Here is a 16,778-nt window from a genome sequence, read left to right as displayed (position 1 = left end):
AAAGCTCCCTGCAGACACCGAGGCCTGGCTGGACTTGGCAGGGGCAGGGGCAGGGCCAGAGCACACCAAGGGCCAGGACAAGTGACAGACTCTGGGGGTCCTTTCCAGACAGCAGGAAATGCAATCCCAGCCAATGAGAGCTGAACTGCTCTGCACAGGGCACTGGGCACCTTCTGCCCCTCTCCTGGGGGAGGTTCAACTTCCCAAAACCTGCTGCTCCTCACAGCCAGCTGGGATCTGTGGGCACAGCCCCATGCCACCAGTGTCCCTGTGAAGTTATCCCAGAAGGATTTGGGTTGGAAAGAAACCTAAAGCCCATCCAGTGCCACCCACTTCCATGGCAGGGACACCTTCCACTGTCCCATGCTGCTCCAAGTCTCATCCAACATGGCCTGGAACACTTCCAGGGATCCAGGGGCAGCCCCAGCTGCTCTGGGCACCCTGTGCCAGGGCCTGCCCACCCTGCCAGGGAACAATTCCTGCCCAAGATCCCATCCAGCCCCACCCTCTGGCAGTGGGAAGCCATTCTGCCTTGTCCAGGCACTCAGGATCAAAGAGGGCTTCTCTCACAACCACCTCACCCTGCACACATACAGCTGAAAATAAAGTTTTGAAGGGCCAAAAAAAAAAGGAGCCCAGACACTGTCTGGGATGTTCCCTCTCCAAAACATCCTGGCACTCTCCTGCCTCGTGGTCACTGCCCTGGGCACAGCATGGCCCCAGCCAGCAGCACCCAGAGGTGCCAGGGCAGCAAAGGACACAAGGAAGGGAGAAGGGAATGGTTCAGTGCTGTGCCTACAGTGTCCTTTGGGATTCTCTCCATCCCTCTAAAGCAAAACCAGACACTCTTCTAGTGGGGAACAGGCACTCCACCAGCCCTCACCCCCAGACCCATCCTGAAAAGGGGATCACAGATCACATCCTGCCTCTGCTCTGGCTTAGTGAGCAAAATTGGGAGGGGCAGGATTTTGGCAATCTGCTTAGTCTAAAGGCAGCCCCAAGGCCACTAAGATGAAGGTTAATGCACTAGGGCGATGCTGGGCTGGCAGGACCCTCCCCACACCACTAAGAGGTTTTGGGGGGCAGATCAACAGGGGAGGGGAAGCAAAAATGCCTCAAACCATCCCCCCTGAAGCCCAGGGCCCAGAGACCAGAGAATGCCAGAGTGATTTGGTTTGAAAGGGATTTTAAAGCCCATTTCATTCCAGCCCCTGCCATGGCAGAGATACCTTCCACCATCCCAGGTTCCTCCAAGCCCCATCCAGCCTGGCCTTGGACACTTCCAGGGATCCAGGGGCAGCCACAGCTGGAACCCCTGGGCAGGGGCTGGACTCATGGACCTGTGGGTCCCTTCCAGCTCAGGATATTCCAGGATTCTATAATTCCTGTGCCAGATGGGAAGAGAGAGGAGGCTGCTCATTTTGCAACCTTACCATGGAGGTCATGAACTCAGCCCAAAAATTTTAGAGTGGATTCCCCCACTATCACCCCCAAACCCCAGACCCCCATTCCTGCTGGGAAGGTCCTGGCACAGCTCAGCCTCCCCTCCCTCCATGCAGTGACAGCAGGAGGCTCTGGGTGCTGCTGCATTTCCTTTCAGAGGCTTAAATGTTAAGTAAACAAAGGTCAGAATGTCAGAGGATGGATCTCCTAAATGACCTAATTTCTAAAAGAGCTTAAGAGCTCGATCCACTGCAGCACCAGCTACGGACACAAAGGACACAGCAGGCTGTGGCATCAGGCAGGTACTGATTACTCCTAAAGCAGAGGAAAAGCAGGGTAATGCCAGGAGGGGTTGGCTGGACAGCAGCAGCCAGGTCTCACATTGGATAACACACTGCAGCTTCCATGTGTGACTGCACTGGGGAATCACAGAATGCTTTGGGTTGGAAGGGACCTTGAAGCTCATCCAGTTCCACCCCTGCCATGGGTAGGGGCACCTTCCACTGTCCAGGGTGCTCCAAACTCCATCTAGCAGCCTCTGCCATCACCTGAGAACTTGGGCTGGACCAGGGGGCTCCTGGATGTGTGTGGGAAAGTGAAGGGACACTGGGCAATCCCCAGCCGTGTGATGTTTAACAGGGCAAGTGTTGGATCCTGCCCAGGGATGGGGCAGCCCTGGATGCAGGGACAGACTGGCAATGAGAGGCTGGAGAGCAGCGCCGTCGGAAGGGCCCTGGGGGTCCTGGTCAGTGGCAAGTTGGATCTGAGTCACTGCTGTGTCCTGGCAGCCCAAAGGGCCACCCTGTCCTGGGGGGCACCAGGCCCAGGGAGGGATTGGATTGTCCCACTCTGCTCTGCCCTGGAGCAGCCTCACCTCCAGGGCTGGGGGCACTTTGGGCACCACAAGATCAGAAGGATCCAAAGCTGTTGGAGGGTGCCCAAAGGAGGGACACAGAGCTGGGGAAGGGGCTGAGGAGCAGCTGAGGGCACTTGGCTCCTTCAGCTGGAGCACAGGAGACTGAGGGGAGGCTCCTCGGGGGCTGCAGCTCCTCCCCAGGGGAGGCACAGGGGCAGGGGCTGAGCTCTGGGACAGGGACAGGGGGCCAGGAAGGGCTGGAGCTGGGCCAGGGCTTGGCATGGAGCTCAGGGCAAGGTTCTTCCCCCCGAGGGTGCTGGGCACTGCCCAGGCTCCCCAGGGAATGGTCCCAAGGCTGCCAGAGCTGCAGGAGCTCTCAGGGCTGCTCAGGGTGGGGGTGTTGGGGTGGCTGGGCAGGGACAGGGGCTGGGCTGATAATCTCTGGGACACTTCCAGCTCAGAATATTCCAGGATTTTGTGAACCCACTGCAGCTCTGCACTGGTCCAAACCCACAACCTTTTCTGGATGTGTCTCATTCCTCACTCAGCATCTGCTGCACCCTTGGGTCTGTGGGTGCCCCATGGGATGGGGGACATTGGCAAAGAGAGGGCAGCCCTGGCCAGTCCCACCTCCTGCACCCTCCATCATCACATAACAAGGGAAAAAAAAAGCAGTAAAACTCAGCACAAGAGATTTTACATTTAACTGTCTATGAAAACAAGGCAGAAGGAAGAATGGCACCTTTCTGGATTGGAATGTACCTAAGCCTGCTGAAATTCAAAAGGTGCACAAGCTAGGCAAGGAAAGGCTGACCTTGCCAGCAGAAGGAGCTGTGTCTGTGGGCATGCAGATGGCACAGGTGGCAAGCCCAGACCCACCCTGTCACCCCTTGGCAGCCACAGCCCAAGGCACTGACCAGGAAAGGTGGCAAAGCCCCAGGAAGGAGGAAAAGGACCAGGATGGAGACAAGTCTCAGTAACTTGGGAAAAACCTACCAGGAATCTCCCCAAACCCCACCTTGCTCCCAGCAGAATTACTGAAATCCTGCAGATGGACGTGAAGGGATCTTGTGGGAGGAAGAGGAGAAGACAGAGGGAATAGATCCTCAAAGAGGAAAGGGATTTCCTTTGGAAAGGAGGTGAAGCACAGTGGAGGCACCTAGAGTCATTGCACCCACACACTGGCTGAGAGCATTCAGCATTTCCAGATCTTCCTGGCCTCCCCCTCCTGCCTTTCCCCCTGCCAGCTCCTTCTCCTGCCCCCCATCTGCTTGTGCTGCCTCCAGTCCTGCCTAAGGAGCCTTTCCCAGCCTTCCTGCTCTCCCAGCATGTTCCCTCTTGCAGGATCTGGCTGTGTGGGGCTCTGGGAAGCCTCCCCCAGCCCTGCCTTCACCCAGGGCTTTTCCAGAGGAACCCCCCACGCTGTTTGTGCCACTCCTCCAGTGCGCATCTGCTTCTGAGCTTGGAGATGAGGTGGAAAAATATAAACTGCTCTCCCCAGAGGTTCCCACCCACTCTGGCAGTGTCAGGGATTGGCTTTGGCACCCTGGATCAGGGCAGCATTTCACCTCCACTGGAGCAAACTGCTTTTAAATAATAATAAATCATGGGTTTGCCATTTCTCTCACAGACCACAGAATCACAGAACAGCCCGAGTTGGAAGGGATCCACAGGGATCATCGAAGTCCAACTCCTGGCCCTGCCCTTGACAGGCCAAGAAAAGCTATTTAAATGCTGCCTACAAGTTTTTCCAGCACCCACTGGCAGAACCAGTGCCCCCACATCACCCCAGCCCCAGCACAGCCACCACCCACCATGCACCTCCCCCAGCCCCACACTGCTAATTCCATTAGAATTCCATTAGAATTCTGGCCTGGGGGAAAAGGGGAGGCAAAACACAGCCAGAGATTAAAAAGGGGGAGGAAAAAAAGAAGTTAAAAAACCAGGAGCAGCGACCACCCCCTGATTAAACCCATTGTCCAGGAAGACCCCAGTCTACAGGCACTGACAATACCACCCGATTAGGAACACTGCTCTGAAAGGCAGCTAATTACTAGAAATAATTACTAGAAAGAAATCTGTTATGGCTTATCAGTTTCCTTGCTGTTTAACCACCCCACTCCCCGCCTGTCCCTGCTGAAGATGAATGGTAAATTGTGAAATTGGTGACTAAGAAAAGCCCTCTTCACCCTCCTCATCCTCTGGGATGAGCTGAGCTGGTTTGTCACTGTGTGGTGTCCTGGCCCCGACCTGGGACAGCCAGGGATGCTCCGGTCACCTCTCCCCACTCCAGGCTGGGCAGCTCAGAACTCCCCAGGAGGTTCCTTGTCCTCCAGGAGCAGCACCAAAGGCTCAAAGATGGGAAACTTGGAGGAGAGAGCAATGGAGGGCTCAGACATTGGTCCTGCACCTGCTCACCTGGTTCAAAGAACCCAACCCAGCAGCCTGGGATGCTTCTCATTCAGAGCACTGATGGTGTTTCCATTCAGGGCTTTAGAATCATGGAATCCTGGAATATCCTGAGCTGGAAGGGACCCTCGGGGATGATCAGCCCAGCCCCTGTCCCTGCACAGCCACCCCAACACCCCCACCCTGAGCAGCCCTGAGAGCTCCTGGAGCTCTGGCAGCCTTGGGGCCATTCCCTGGGGAGCCTGGGCAGTGCCCAGCACCCTCGGGGGGAAGAACCTTGCCCTGAGCTCCATGCCAAGCCCTGGCCCAGCTCCAGCCCTTCCTGGCCTCCTGTCCCTGTCCCAGAGCTCAGCCCCTGTCCCTGTGCCTCCCCTGGGGAGGAGCTGCAGCCCCCCAGGAGCCTCCCCTCAGTCTCCTGTGCTCCAGCTGAAGGAGCCAAGTGCCCTCAGCTGCTCCTCAGCCCCTTCCCCAGCTCTGTGTCCCTCCTTTGAACACTTTCTAATTTATTTTCTTATTGTTTTGACAAATTTAGGTTATTCCATCCAGTGCAACACAGCCCAGATGTCCCTGCCCAGTCCATCCTGAGGGGCTCTGGTTTTCCCCATCACCTGTGGAGCTGAAGCTGTGGCAGTAACTGAAGGTTCCCCTCACACTGTGCCTTTAATGAGAGCAGGAGGGGCATCACCCACAGCCTGGGGGAGCCCTGGCTGGGGGGAGCATCTCCCCCAGGAGCTGTGTCAGTGCAGCCCCTCCTGGCTCTGTGCTGAAGGTGCCTCCTAAAGCCAAGCTCCCATCGTGTCCCACGTTCATCCAAAGAACATCCATGAGCTTAAACTCAACAGCTGAGCAGAACTCAGTGCTTTGCCTTTCAAACTGCTTCTGGATCAGGTGTGCACCCTGTGATCCACAAGGTCACCACTCTGAGACTAGGCCGGACTGGGGTGAGGAGCAGTGACAGGGATTAAATCAGAGCTTTGTACTCCCCCAGCTCCACCCCAGGGGCTGAGCAGCCCCTTCCTCACTGCCCCTGGGAGGGGACTCGGGCTGGGGAGGGGGACCCTGAACAGGGGCAGAGGGCTTGGGCTGGGGTGACACCAAAGGGCTGAACCAGGACAGGAGCAAAGGGCAGGGATGCAGCCTGCAGGGGTTTCAGGGATGTGCTGGCAGTGTCCTGCTTCCCTCAAACTCAGACCTGCCTTCCTTCTCTCCTGGGCCAGGCAGATCCCTCCAGCCCTGCCTATCCCACAGAGTTTGCTGCCTATCATGGAGTTTGTGACACCAGCTCCCAGCAAGGAAGGACAGAAATCTGGATGGACACATTCCATAGCTCCCTTACCCAAAGGGCCACTCCACCCTGCAGCCTCCCAGTTTCTCTCCTTGCTCCCTGCTCCTGTCAAATCAGTCTGAGTGGTGACAGGACTTGTGCAGGAGGGTGAGCACTGGCTGCATCTGGGATCCCCGTTAGGATCTCCAGGGCCTCAAAGTGCACCAGACTGCAGGGACAGGGGAAGACTCCACCCTGGAAGGGATGTGATCACAGCTTCAAAGCTCAGGCTGGCAGGAGCTCCTCAACCCACCAAAGACTAATCAGAGCACAGCCTCCTTTTCCACGTGGAAAAATGAGACAAGAAATCACCATTTGCTCAATTTCTTCAACAAGTGCTGCCTGCTGTAGTGTCCCTTTGCTGGGGAAAGATGCTCCCTGTCCCTAAAGGCCATCCCCAGAGGATAGGGGGCTGTAGCCTGGCCCTGGGACATGCACAGACTGCAGGAACACAAAATCCAAAGGATGGGGTCCCAGGAGGAACCATCATCACCCTGAGTGCTCAGAGCCCCAGCGCTGACTTTGGGGGGCCCCTTCAGCTCAGCCTTCCTCTCTACTGGCCCAACCCACCATTGCCAACAGAGAGCATCCAGGCTGCTCCCAAAATGATTCTTCTCACAGCTCCTGATCCTCCTTGAAGAAATAGAGGTTGAGTGGGAAAGAGATAAAAATTCTGATCTTGGAGAAGGGCTTAGATGTTTCACATGCCTTTCATCCATCAACAACCCAAACATGTTCATCCTCATCTGCTCCCTCCACCTCCTTAGATTTTACTCCATTAACATGAAATTCCCTCCCTGAGGGGCACCTTGCTGGCAACCAGGGCCCAGCAGACAGGGGGACACATTTCCAGAACCACCCTTTCCCTCCCATTTTTCCTCTGCTTCTACAGAAGCACTATTTTATTTTCCTGCCTGTCCTCTCCCTTATCCCTTTGCATTTTGCCACTCTAAAAGTTTTCAGAAGCAGCTTGGAGAAGAGGAAGAGAAAATCCCACCCCTGCACTTCCCCATGCCCTTCCTTCCCACACATGAACAAAGAGGTAAATTTAGATTGGATATTGGGAAGAAATTGCTGGCTCTGAGGGTGGGCAGGCCCTGGCACAGGGTGCCCAGAGCAGCTGGGGCTGCCCTTGGAACGCTGGCAGTGCCTAAGGCCAGGCTGGACAGGGCTGGGAGCAACCTGGAACGGTGGAAGGTATCCCTGCCATGGCAGGGGTGGCACTGGATGAGATTTGAGGTCCCTTCCCACCCAAAGCACTCTGTGATTCTTTGATTATACAAAGAAAATTGATTAATGTATTTTGGAACCTGCTCCCAGAATTGATGCTTTCTACTCTAACCACATTCAATTTTAGAAACAAAAGGGACTTGGAAATGTGAGGAACCCTTCCCCCCTGCTTGTTCCCTACCTTAGTGGTGGAGCTTCTGGTGCTGCCCCTGACCTCCCTGGGGAGACACAGCCCCTTGAGCCTGGGGTCAGAGTGGGGCCACAGTCCTGCTGGTCATAGGGCCAGTGCTCACCCTGGGCCCCAGAGCCACTGGAATCCCCCAGGGAGGCCCCATGTGCCAGGAACAGGTCGGGCTCGCAGGGAGCCTTGGCTTGGAGAGGCAACCAGAGGCGTCTTCCCTGCATACATCAAAGGGGAAACCTCCGTGTTCCTCCCCAGGCAGCTCCTTCTCAGCTGGAAACTCTCAGGGCTGCCTTGGCCCCAGGTGTGGGATGAGATGGGCTGGGATGGGTCCCCCCACCCACATCCCCCCAAGCCCCGCTGAGCTGCAGCGAGGCTCCCCTGTCCTACCCAAAAACTTCTCTGTGCTCCATTTACATCCTCCTGGGGCACAGAGGGAGAAGGAAGATCCTCCCTTGCAGAGGGAAAGGGGGAGCTGCTCAGAAAGGCTCTTCCCCTGCACAGATCCCCAAGGGACACCCAAACGCTGTCCCCAACAGCACAAAGGGTGAAAGGGGGAGGCAGAGCTCACAGCGAGCCCCAAGCCCTGACCCAGGCCAGGAGGGGCCAACGTGTGGCTGCTCCTGTCCCAGCAGAACCCTGCTCTGCTCTTCCCCTTTGCCACAACATCCACAGCGGGGATTTTGTGTTGGGGAATTTTCTGTTTCAAACACAATTCCCTTTTCTTACCCCTCTCTTTCAACCATGAGCAAGCCCTGCCCTGGCCCCACTCCTTCCACATGTGCTGGAACATTTTAACCACCCCTGCGTGGGCAAAGATGGGGAGGACTAACCCCAATTCCTGACCTAATGCCATTAGAGCTCTCTAAGCCCTCCAAGAGGGATATTTTCTGCTCTTAATCTCCCCTCCCACCCCTGAGCTGGGAGAGGTGACTGGGTGAATGGTCACACGCGTCCGGTCATGCGGGATCACCATCCCTGAGCTCCTCATGCTGCCTGCCTGGAGCTGGGGATGGGGGGGCCATACAAGGCTGCTGGAGCCTGGCAGGATATGGGAAGAGGCCCCTCCAAGCCCTACTGCAGCAAAGGGAGCACCCCCAGCTCTCTGGGAAGTGACAGCCACCAGCCCCTTGCATGTCACAGTCACCCAGGGGGGTCTGGGTGGAAGTGATCATCTGGTGCCACCTCCCCACACAAGCAGGGTCATCCCAAATCCTTAAATCCTCAACAATAAGCATCTCTTCCACCCCTAATTCCCAGCTCCCAGGAGCACACTCAGCCTATCCTGGAAGGCATCGACCTGGAGGGGACACCCCTGCCTCAGGGTGCTACCATACACAAAAAACAGCTGGCACAGCTGGCACTGATGGAACCCTCTGGGTACCACCTCCCTGGACCACAGCTTGGAGAACACCTGGAGCAGGTCCAGCACAGGGAACAGCAACTCCCCCAGCAGGTGTCCCCTGGCCTGGGGAGCTGGCAGGCAGCTGCAGGCACTCACCCACGAGTCCAGCTCCCAGGAACGGTGACGAGGAGATGCTGTTGTGGGATGGCAGGTCCCGGTGCTCTCCGTAGTGGGGGCCTTCACCATAGCTCTGCTGGGACAACAGGGGACAGTCACACACAGCAGGGGGGCAAAACACGAGGCTGGCAGGGCCCAGTCTCCCCCAGGAAGGGGCAAAGCCAAAGGCTCCTTGTGAAAAAGGCACGGGAATGATTTTATCCTTGTGCCAAGGAAGAGCTGGGCAGTGCAGAGGCCATTGGGAGGGAAAATGGCAAGAGGGGACATGGAACCGTGCTTTGCTCCATGCTGGCAGCTCTTTGGCACCCACCAGGTAAGAGCCAGGCAGCCCCTCCCTGAACCAGGGGGGTGAAGGGGAAAGGAAAAGGCTGGATAAATATAAATATGTATTTTTAGCTATATTTATATAAATACATAAATTCTAAATATACAAATGAGAGTTGACATGACATCCCAAGCTCTGCTGCTGATGGGAGGGGAGGGAAAGGTGCCATTGCAAAAATGAATCACACAAACCCATTAAAACAAAAATTACACAATTTCCATGAAGTTTGTGACATTTCTGTCTTCCCATACTCAGGCCCCAGTTTTGAGTGTTGCAGCCTCAACTCCTGCAAAACCTTCCCAAGTTCTCCATACCCCAGACAATGTGGCGGATTGCAGGGATTCCCTCCTCAGGTTCCCCAAGTTTTGTGGGGTGGATCCTCAGGAAGCTTTGCCATCAGATGAGATCACTCAACCCTCTCAGATCCCTTGACCCACCCATCTTTGTTTCCTTTGGGGACCTGTCCCACCCCCTGGGTCTCCTCTCCCCACACCAACACTGGGTGCAGGGAGGGAGATGCCTGAGCAGCCACAGGAGCCCATCCCAGTGCAGGTCTGGGAGAGGTTTTTGGAGGAGAAAACTTCAAGGCAGCAAAGCCTGGAGAGAATGGGATGGGGAACACCCTAGAGAGTTCTCAGAACCCATGTCCAAAATGGGGCAAGAAAAGCTGTTCCAGGGTTAGATCTGGCTCTGAAAGGCCTGGGAAAGACCCCGTTTGTTTTGGTTGGAGCTTGGTGTTTGTGCTTTGTCCTTACCCTTCCTTGGTCAAACGTGGAGCTGTTTTGATCTGCCGTTCCCCAGGAACCTGATCCCGGCCTTTCATCCAAGCCTACCGAAAAACAGGAAGAACAAAGGTTACTCTTTGCTTTATCAGCAAAGCCTCAAAGGTGTTCTCGTAAAATTAACTCTTCCTTCTACAAACAAAACAATATTTTCATTAATAAACCACTTCCACTTGGCGTGACCGAGCCTCCCCTCTGCCTCCTCACCTTCCCACTCCCACTGGGAGTTATTCCACTAACTTCAAAGCACATCCCACCACAGCCTGGAAATGGTTCAAAACATGGGACAGTGGGAAGAGGAGAAACAAGTATTTTAACTCCTTTATTCCTGAGAGCACCCACGAACCTCCTTCCCCCAGAGAGCAGCAGTGAAAGGGACTGAGCTATAAATCAAAACCACATTGCATCCATTTGATTGCTCCAGCAGGACCTGAATTTTGCCCACGGTGGTACAAGATCATGGGCCACACTATTCAACCTGGGCAGAGTGAAAGAGTGCCCAGAGGTGAAATCCTCAGATGGGAATTGCTGGGGGTCCAACATTACAGAGTCACCTGTCCGGGGCTGCTCTTTCAGCCCCCCAAGGTCCCCCTGAGGAAGTGGGGCTATCAGAGCACACCCCCACCCAGCCTTCTCAGCTTTAGCCCTCCCCGAGTATCCTCAGCACAAAGGGATCCAGCCCAAAGCAGCAGAGCAGCAGGCAGAAGTTTTTGCAATGTTTCTGCACCGGCCGCGGTGGGAGCTCGGCTCCTTTCATCCCCTGCCAAGTCCACGCAGGCGGCACCTCCGGGGCTGCACCCAGGGCACAGGGAGAACATGGAATGGTTTGGGCTGGGACCTCACTCAGCTCATCACACCCCTGCCACGGGCAGGAACACCTTTCACCATCCAGCCTGCCCTTGGGCACTGCCAGGGATCCAGGGGCAGCCCCAGCTGCTCTGGGCACCCTGGGCCAGGGCCTGCCCACCCTCCCAGCCAACAATTCCCAATTCCCAAGATCCCATCCAGCCCTGCCCTCTGGCAATGGGAGCCATTCCCTGGGTCCTGTCCCTCCAGGCCTTGTCCCCAGTCCCTCTCCAGCTCTCCTGGAGCCCCTTCAGTGAGTTGGGAATGTCCACCATGACACAAAAACCTTGGGATGTTGCATCAGCACAGCTCCCACAGTTCCAGCTGATACCACAACCACACAGAAGGAACCTTCTGGAAAACAGCCTCAACCTGACTCAGCTGCAGGATCTCTGACTGTGCTGCTCCATCTCCCGCTCCAGTGGGTGACCAGGGGTTGGGGAGCAGCAGTTGGTGTTCTAAGGGGGCAAATCCAGATATTTGAGAGGGTCTGGGCAGGGTGGGGGCATCCATCATCTTTTGAGTGCTGCACAAACACTGTGAACTCTGCTGGGTTGGACAGAAGAAATTCCAGATCTGCAGAAGGCTGAGAGTGAGGGTGGACCAGCCATGGACACTTCCCAACCCATGGACACTTCCCAACCCATGGACACCCCCTGTCCCCACCAGGGGCATACTGAGTGACACCACACTCTCCCAGCAGCATTGCCATGTGGCAGCGCCAGGGCCCTGTGGCTCTCTGGGGACCCGTCCTGTGATGGTTCTTCCAACGGGGATGGCACCTCCAGGAGCCCCAGGATGCCCTTTTGAGAGCAGGGAGCTGAGTGGCAGCAAGGATAGGGGGACAGGGGGGCAGGGCTCACCTGCCCCATTTTGCTTGGCAAAGCTGATTATTATGGCAAACATGCCTCAGATTTGTCTCCTCCGCTCCCCTCACTGTTCATTTAACCAGAAACTTCTTTCAAATTACATCCTTCTATTTCTGTGCCTTTGTGTTAATCATTTCCCCAGAGAACTGGTGTTTAATTGCTGTCTAATTTGCATAATTATGCATATTAATCTTCACACCTAATGAATATTCATAATTCTCATTTAGATTTTGTTTTCTAATCAAAAATTTCCAATGTGATTACTGTGCAGAGCAGGGATAAGCCTCTAATAATACCTTGGATACTAGGGAGAATTACTGCCAATTCTCCCACCTCCTACTTCCTAGAATAAACTTTTGCTTTGCTAATGTGTTTTTCCAAAGCAATTCATCTGCAATCCCTGCAAACCCTGGCAAGGCAGGAGGCAGAAATGCTCCTTTGAGTTATTTTGCTGTCACCGGTGATTTTAAAGCTCCCCAAGGGTCGGGGAGAAGACATGAGCAGGATCAGCAGCCTTGGACATGGTTGGAAAAATGGTCCCTTCAGGCTGGAAGGACAAGGACTGCAGCACCACAGTCCCCATGAGGAACCCCAGGAGCCTCAGAGGCAGAGGGGAAGCCAAGGCATGGGGGTCCAGACCCTCACACCCACCCCTGCCCCATACAGGATGGGCTTTGGGGGTCCTGGGTCACCTGGATCACCCTGACCTCTCCCACAGCCCTCAGTCCTGCCACCACCCCAACACCAGAGCAGCATTCCCAGAGTATGCCTGGAGAGGATGTTCAGGAGGCTCTGGAGAGAGATAGGGGGCCTGGAAGACCAGGGAAATTTTCCTCATGTTGTGGAGTCTCCCTCCCTTGAATGTCCCTCCAGATATTCTCTTGAGTTATGCCAAAACAGTCTGGACACAATCCTGTGCCCTGTGAGATGGGCCCAGATGAGCCACTGTGGTCCTTCCAACCTCCTCCTCTCTGGGATTCTGTGCCAAAATTCCTGAAAAATAAAAGTAAACCCTTGCATGGTCCCCCCAAGGAGGGGAGGAGAGGAGACAGCGAGTGGCACAGGGGGCAAAGGCTGAGGGTCACACATCCCCTGGACAAGGACACACCCCTGGCAGGAGCTGCTGCACCCTGTGGTGCCACCACCATGGCACAGAGCCTGGGGAGGGGCAAACCCCTGAGTGCTCCAACAGCAACTGCAGAGGATGAGCCACTCATCTGGAGCAAGGGCAGGTCCCCAGCCCCTCCTTGGCCCCTTTCTGACCCCAAATGGGGTCCCAGCAAACCAAGCCTTTCTTTCAGGAATAAATTCCTCCCTGTGAAGGTGGGGAGGCCCTGGCACAGGGTGCCCAGAGCAGCTGTGGCTGCCTCTGGATCCCAAGGCCAGCTGGGGGTGGGGGGCTTGCAGCAACCTGGGCGAGTGGAAAGCGTCCCTGCCATGGCAGGGGGTGGAACTGGGTGGGCTTTAAGGTCCCTCCCAACCCAAACCAGTCTGGGGTTCTGTGATTCTATAACCCCCAAGGAAACCCAAAAGGTTTCTTGTACCCTTCCAGGTAGTTCCTGTGGCTGCTAAGGTGAAGTGAGGTTCCACTCTCCCACCAAAGCAGTAAGAGCATCCCAAGGTTCTGGAAGTATCTCTGAAGGTGCCCGTGCCAGCTCTGTCTGATGTCTCCTGGAAAATAAAGTCTTGCACCTTCCCCAAGCTGCAGCTACTGGCTCGAAAAGTGACAGCAAAAAATCTCCCTATTTTCAGCACCTGCAGGTGTTTTAGGAATTCAGGGATTTCTGGGATGAAGCCAGGAAAAAGCAGACTGCCCTCTTTCAACGTCTGGCATCTGTCCTACATTCCCTGTCAGCCCACTCTCCCCTCCCTTCGTATTCCTAAGGATCTACAATTTGGCAGCAAATGCCCTCAGCCAGCCCTGCAAAACCCCAGTGTCTGGCCATGGGCAGGTGTGTCTGGCAAAGCTCCCATCAGCAGGGTTTGCTCCACTCACAAAGCCCCTGGGCACAAAGTCACCCAAACACAGTCCCACAGTCTTGCTCTGGGAACACAGAGCAGCCAGGCTGGACACGAGTGGAGGGAGAGGAAGGAGAAGGGGGGGCAAGAGAGGGAAGTTGGGGTGGGAAGGACAGGGCTTAGCAGCCCCAGGGCTCATCCAAGGGCACCCCAGCATCTGCAGAGGTGACCCAGGTACCCAGGAAAGGTCAGAGGCGCTTTGGGGCACCTGGGAATGTGTTTCCTACCTCTGGGCATTGCCCAGGAGCTGCTCCAGGTGAGATGGAGATCCCCTGAGAATCTTCTGGACCCAACTGCTCCATAGTTGTGGATGCGTCTGCTGTCTTAAAACCCACAGGGCTGGCAAAAACCGCCATAAATCCTAGTCACCAAAGACAGATTGTGGCCAAAGGGCCACCGAGATGCTCTGAGAGCGGGAGCCCCTCTGCTCTGGAGCCAGGCTTGGAGAGCTGGGGGTGCTCCCCTGGAGAAGGGAAGGCTCCAGGGAGAGCTCAGAGCCCCTGGCAGGGCCTGAAGGGGCTCCAGGAGAGCTGGAGAGGGACTGGGGACAAGGCATGGAGGGACAGGACCCAGGGAATGGCTCCCACTGCCAGAGGGCAGGGCTGGATGGGATCTTGGGAATGAGGAATTGTTGGCTGGGAGGGTGGGCAGGCCCTGGCCCAGGGTGCCCAGAGCAGCTGGGGCTGCCCCTGGATCCCTGGCAGTGCCCAAGGCCAGGCTGGACAGGGCTGGGAGCAGCCTGGGACAGTGGAAGGTGTCCCTTCCAAAGCAGGGGGTGGCACTGGATGAGCTTTAAGGTCTTTCCCAACCCAAACCTTTCTGGAATTTTGTGATTCTGTGGCTGAAAACTCCATTGGCACTGAGCTGAATTCTGTCTGCATGAGCTCCATCCTGGCAGGGCTTGGCTTTGCCACCCTTCCAGTGCTCTCCCACCCTGAGGTGTGTGAATTTTGGAGACACCCACGTGCCCATGCTGCTGGCAGGAGCCAAGCTGATTTTAAAATAACCCTATTTCCCAGCTACCCAAGTTAAGGCACACTTTCCAACTGAGAAATGACAAAAATAGGACCTACCTCCTCTCTCCATTAATACAGTTATTAAACTGAGTACAGATTAATTGTGCATTTTAATAACCCTGAGCATGAATATTCATAACACATTTCTTGCTCATGTTCTAATTAAAACATACTAATAGAATAAGATGTAGCTGTCAGACAGACATTTTTTTTTCCCTCACGGTTTTCCTGCCACAGCCAAGAAGAGCTGATAGACAAGAGCTGTCCTAAGCTTCAGCAGGGATAAAAATAATTTAACCACATTTAGGCTCAGAAAAAGCATCCTTAGTGCAGCAATGAGCCCTAGTAAAGGCTATGGACAAGTGTCCAGTGACACAGAGCCATGGCAGCTGTTCCCATCCAGGAGGAATGGAACCACTTTGGACACACAGCTCCGACAAGAAAGCACAGGAGAGTGACAGGAAAGGGGACCTGTTTTACCTAAAAGAGGACAGATTTACCTCAGATACTGGGAGGAAATTCTCCCCTGGGAGGGTGGGCAGGCTCTGGCCCCAGGTGCCCAGAGCAGCTGTGGCTGCCCCTGGATCCCTGAAAGTGTCCCAGACCAGGCTGGACAGGGCTTGGAGCAGTCTAGGACAGTGGGAGGTGTCCCTGCCATAGCAGGGGTGACACTGGAAGGCCTTTAATGTCTCTCCACCCCAAACAGGATTCTATGTAAAAGCATTAAAAGGGGGCAGGGTTTTGTGATCCATCCCACATCCCACATCCTTCCAGCTCAGTTCCCAGCCTGTGCCTTCCAGCTGCCCTGGAGAGCCTGCCCAATTTCAACAACCAGAGCCCCCAGACCCACCTGGGCAGAGGTGCTGGTCCTTGAGCCCTGAGCTCTGAAGCCCAGTCTGAGCACAGCACTTGGAGATGGTGTGGGAGGGAATGTGGCCCTGGAGGCTCTGACCACCCGGACACAGGCAAGGACCCCCACAACCTTTGTGTGAATGGGACAGGGTCAGGAGTTAGACTCCATGGTCCTTGTGTGTCCCCAGCTCAGGATATTCCAGGATTCTGTGAAAGGTCTTTTAGAATAAGCTCAGTCCCTAACAATTGCCTTGCTCAAAGCAAAGCTCAAGGGGTGTGCAGCCATCTCTCTGGATCCAGAGGACATGCAGGGATGGAGAATGGCATGTTTTGCTCCTGAACCCTCTCAGATATCATTTGTAAAGCAAATACTGAGGTTTTGCTCTTAAATCCTGTACCAAGAGATACCCTGAGGAGAACATGCAGTGCTGGAAAGCTGCAGTGCTGGAAAGCTGCAGTGCTGGAAAGCTGCAGTGCTTGCTGCAGGCTCAAATCATGGAATGGTTGGGTGGGAAGGGACCCCAAAGCCCACACAGTGCCACCCCTGCCATGGCCAGGGACACTTTCCACTATCCCAAGCCCTGTCCAGCCTGGCCTGGAACACTTCCAGGAATCCAGGGGCAGCCCCAGCTGCTCTGGGCACCCTGTGCCAGGGCCTGCCCACCCTCCCAGGGAGGAATTTCTGGGATTTCTTCCTGTGACTCGAAATGTCTCAAAGGCACCTTGTTTTCACTTGTCAGGAGCAGGAGGCAGCGAGGGACCCTCCCAGCAGCCCCAGCAGTGACACTGGGGGACACTGCTGGTGTCTCTGTGCTCCTGGAGCTGTGACTGAGCCAGGCTCAGCCTTTCCCTCCCCCTGGCCTCCACAATCTGCCCTCCCTAATCTGATTCCAGCAAAAGGACTGGGCCAGGCTTGCTTTTTTTTTTTTTTTTTTTTTTTTTTTTTTTTTTTTTTTTTTTTTTTTTTGTTTGTTTGTTTTGTTTTGTTTTGTTTTTAAATTCTATTAGAAATATTTAGGCCAAATCCCTCCTGTGGCTGGAGGAGGTTTGGAAGCAGCTGTGGCTGCCATGAAGGTGCATCTTCCATCCTCAAGAGAGACCACA

At 55.1% G+C, this 16,778-nt stretch overlaps 1 protein-coding gene across 8 annotated transcripts in view; it reads right to left on the bottom strand.

The window, feature by feature from the left end:
• The window catches only part of TCF3 (transcription factor 3), an 82,192-nt gene that overhangs the window by 29,732 nt on the left and 35,682 nt on the right, over positions 1-16,778 (bottom strand). For 5 of the 8 annotated variants that reach the window (XM_050986040.1, XM_050986042.1, XM_050986043.1 and 2 more), the window contains 2 exons: positions 10,046-10,119; positions 8,945-9,041 (listed from right to left, as the gene is read on the bottom strand). In XM_050986040.1, coding sequence (XP_050841997.1) covers positions 8,945-9,041; positions 10,046-10,119 — 171 coding nt within the window. The remainder of the gene's footprint in view (positions 1-8,944; positions 9,042-10,045; positions 10,120-16,778) is intronic. The other 3 variants (XM_050986041.1, XM_050986047.1, XM_050986045.1) reach the window with 1 other exon arrangement.

This window comes from Serinus canaria, chromosome 28, assembly GCF_022539315.1.
Source record: "Serinus canaria isolate serCan28SL12 chromosome 28, serCan2020, whole genome shotgun sequence".
NCBI lineage: Eukaryota > Metazoa > Chordata > Aves > Passeriformes > Fringillidae > Serinus > Serinus canaria.
The sequence above is the reverse complement of the archived record's forward strand: the minus strand, read 5'-3'. Positions and strand labels throughout refer to the sequence as shown.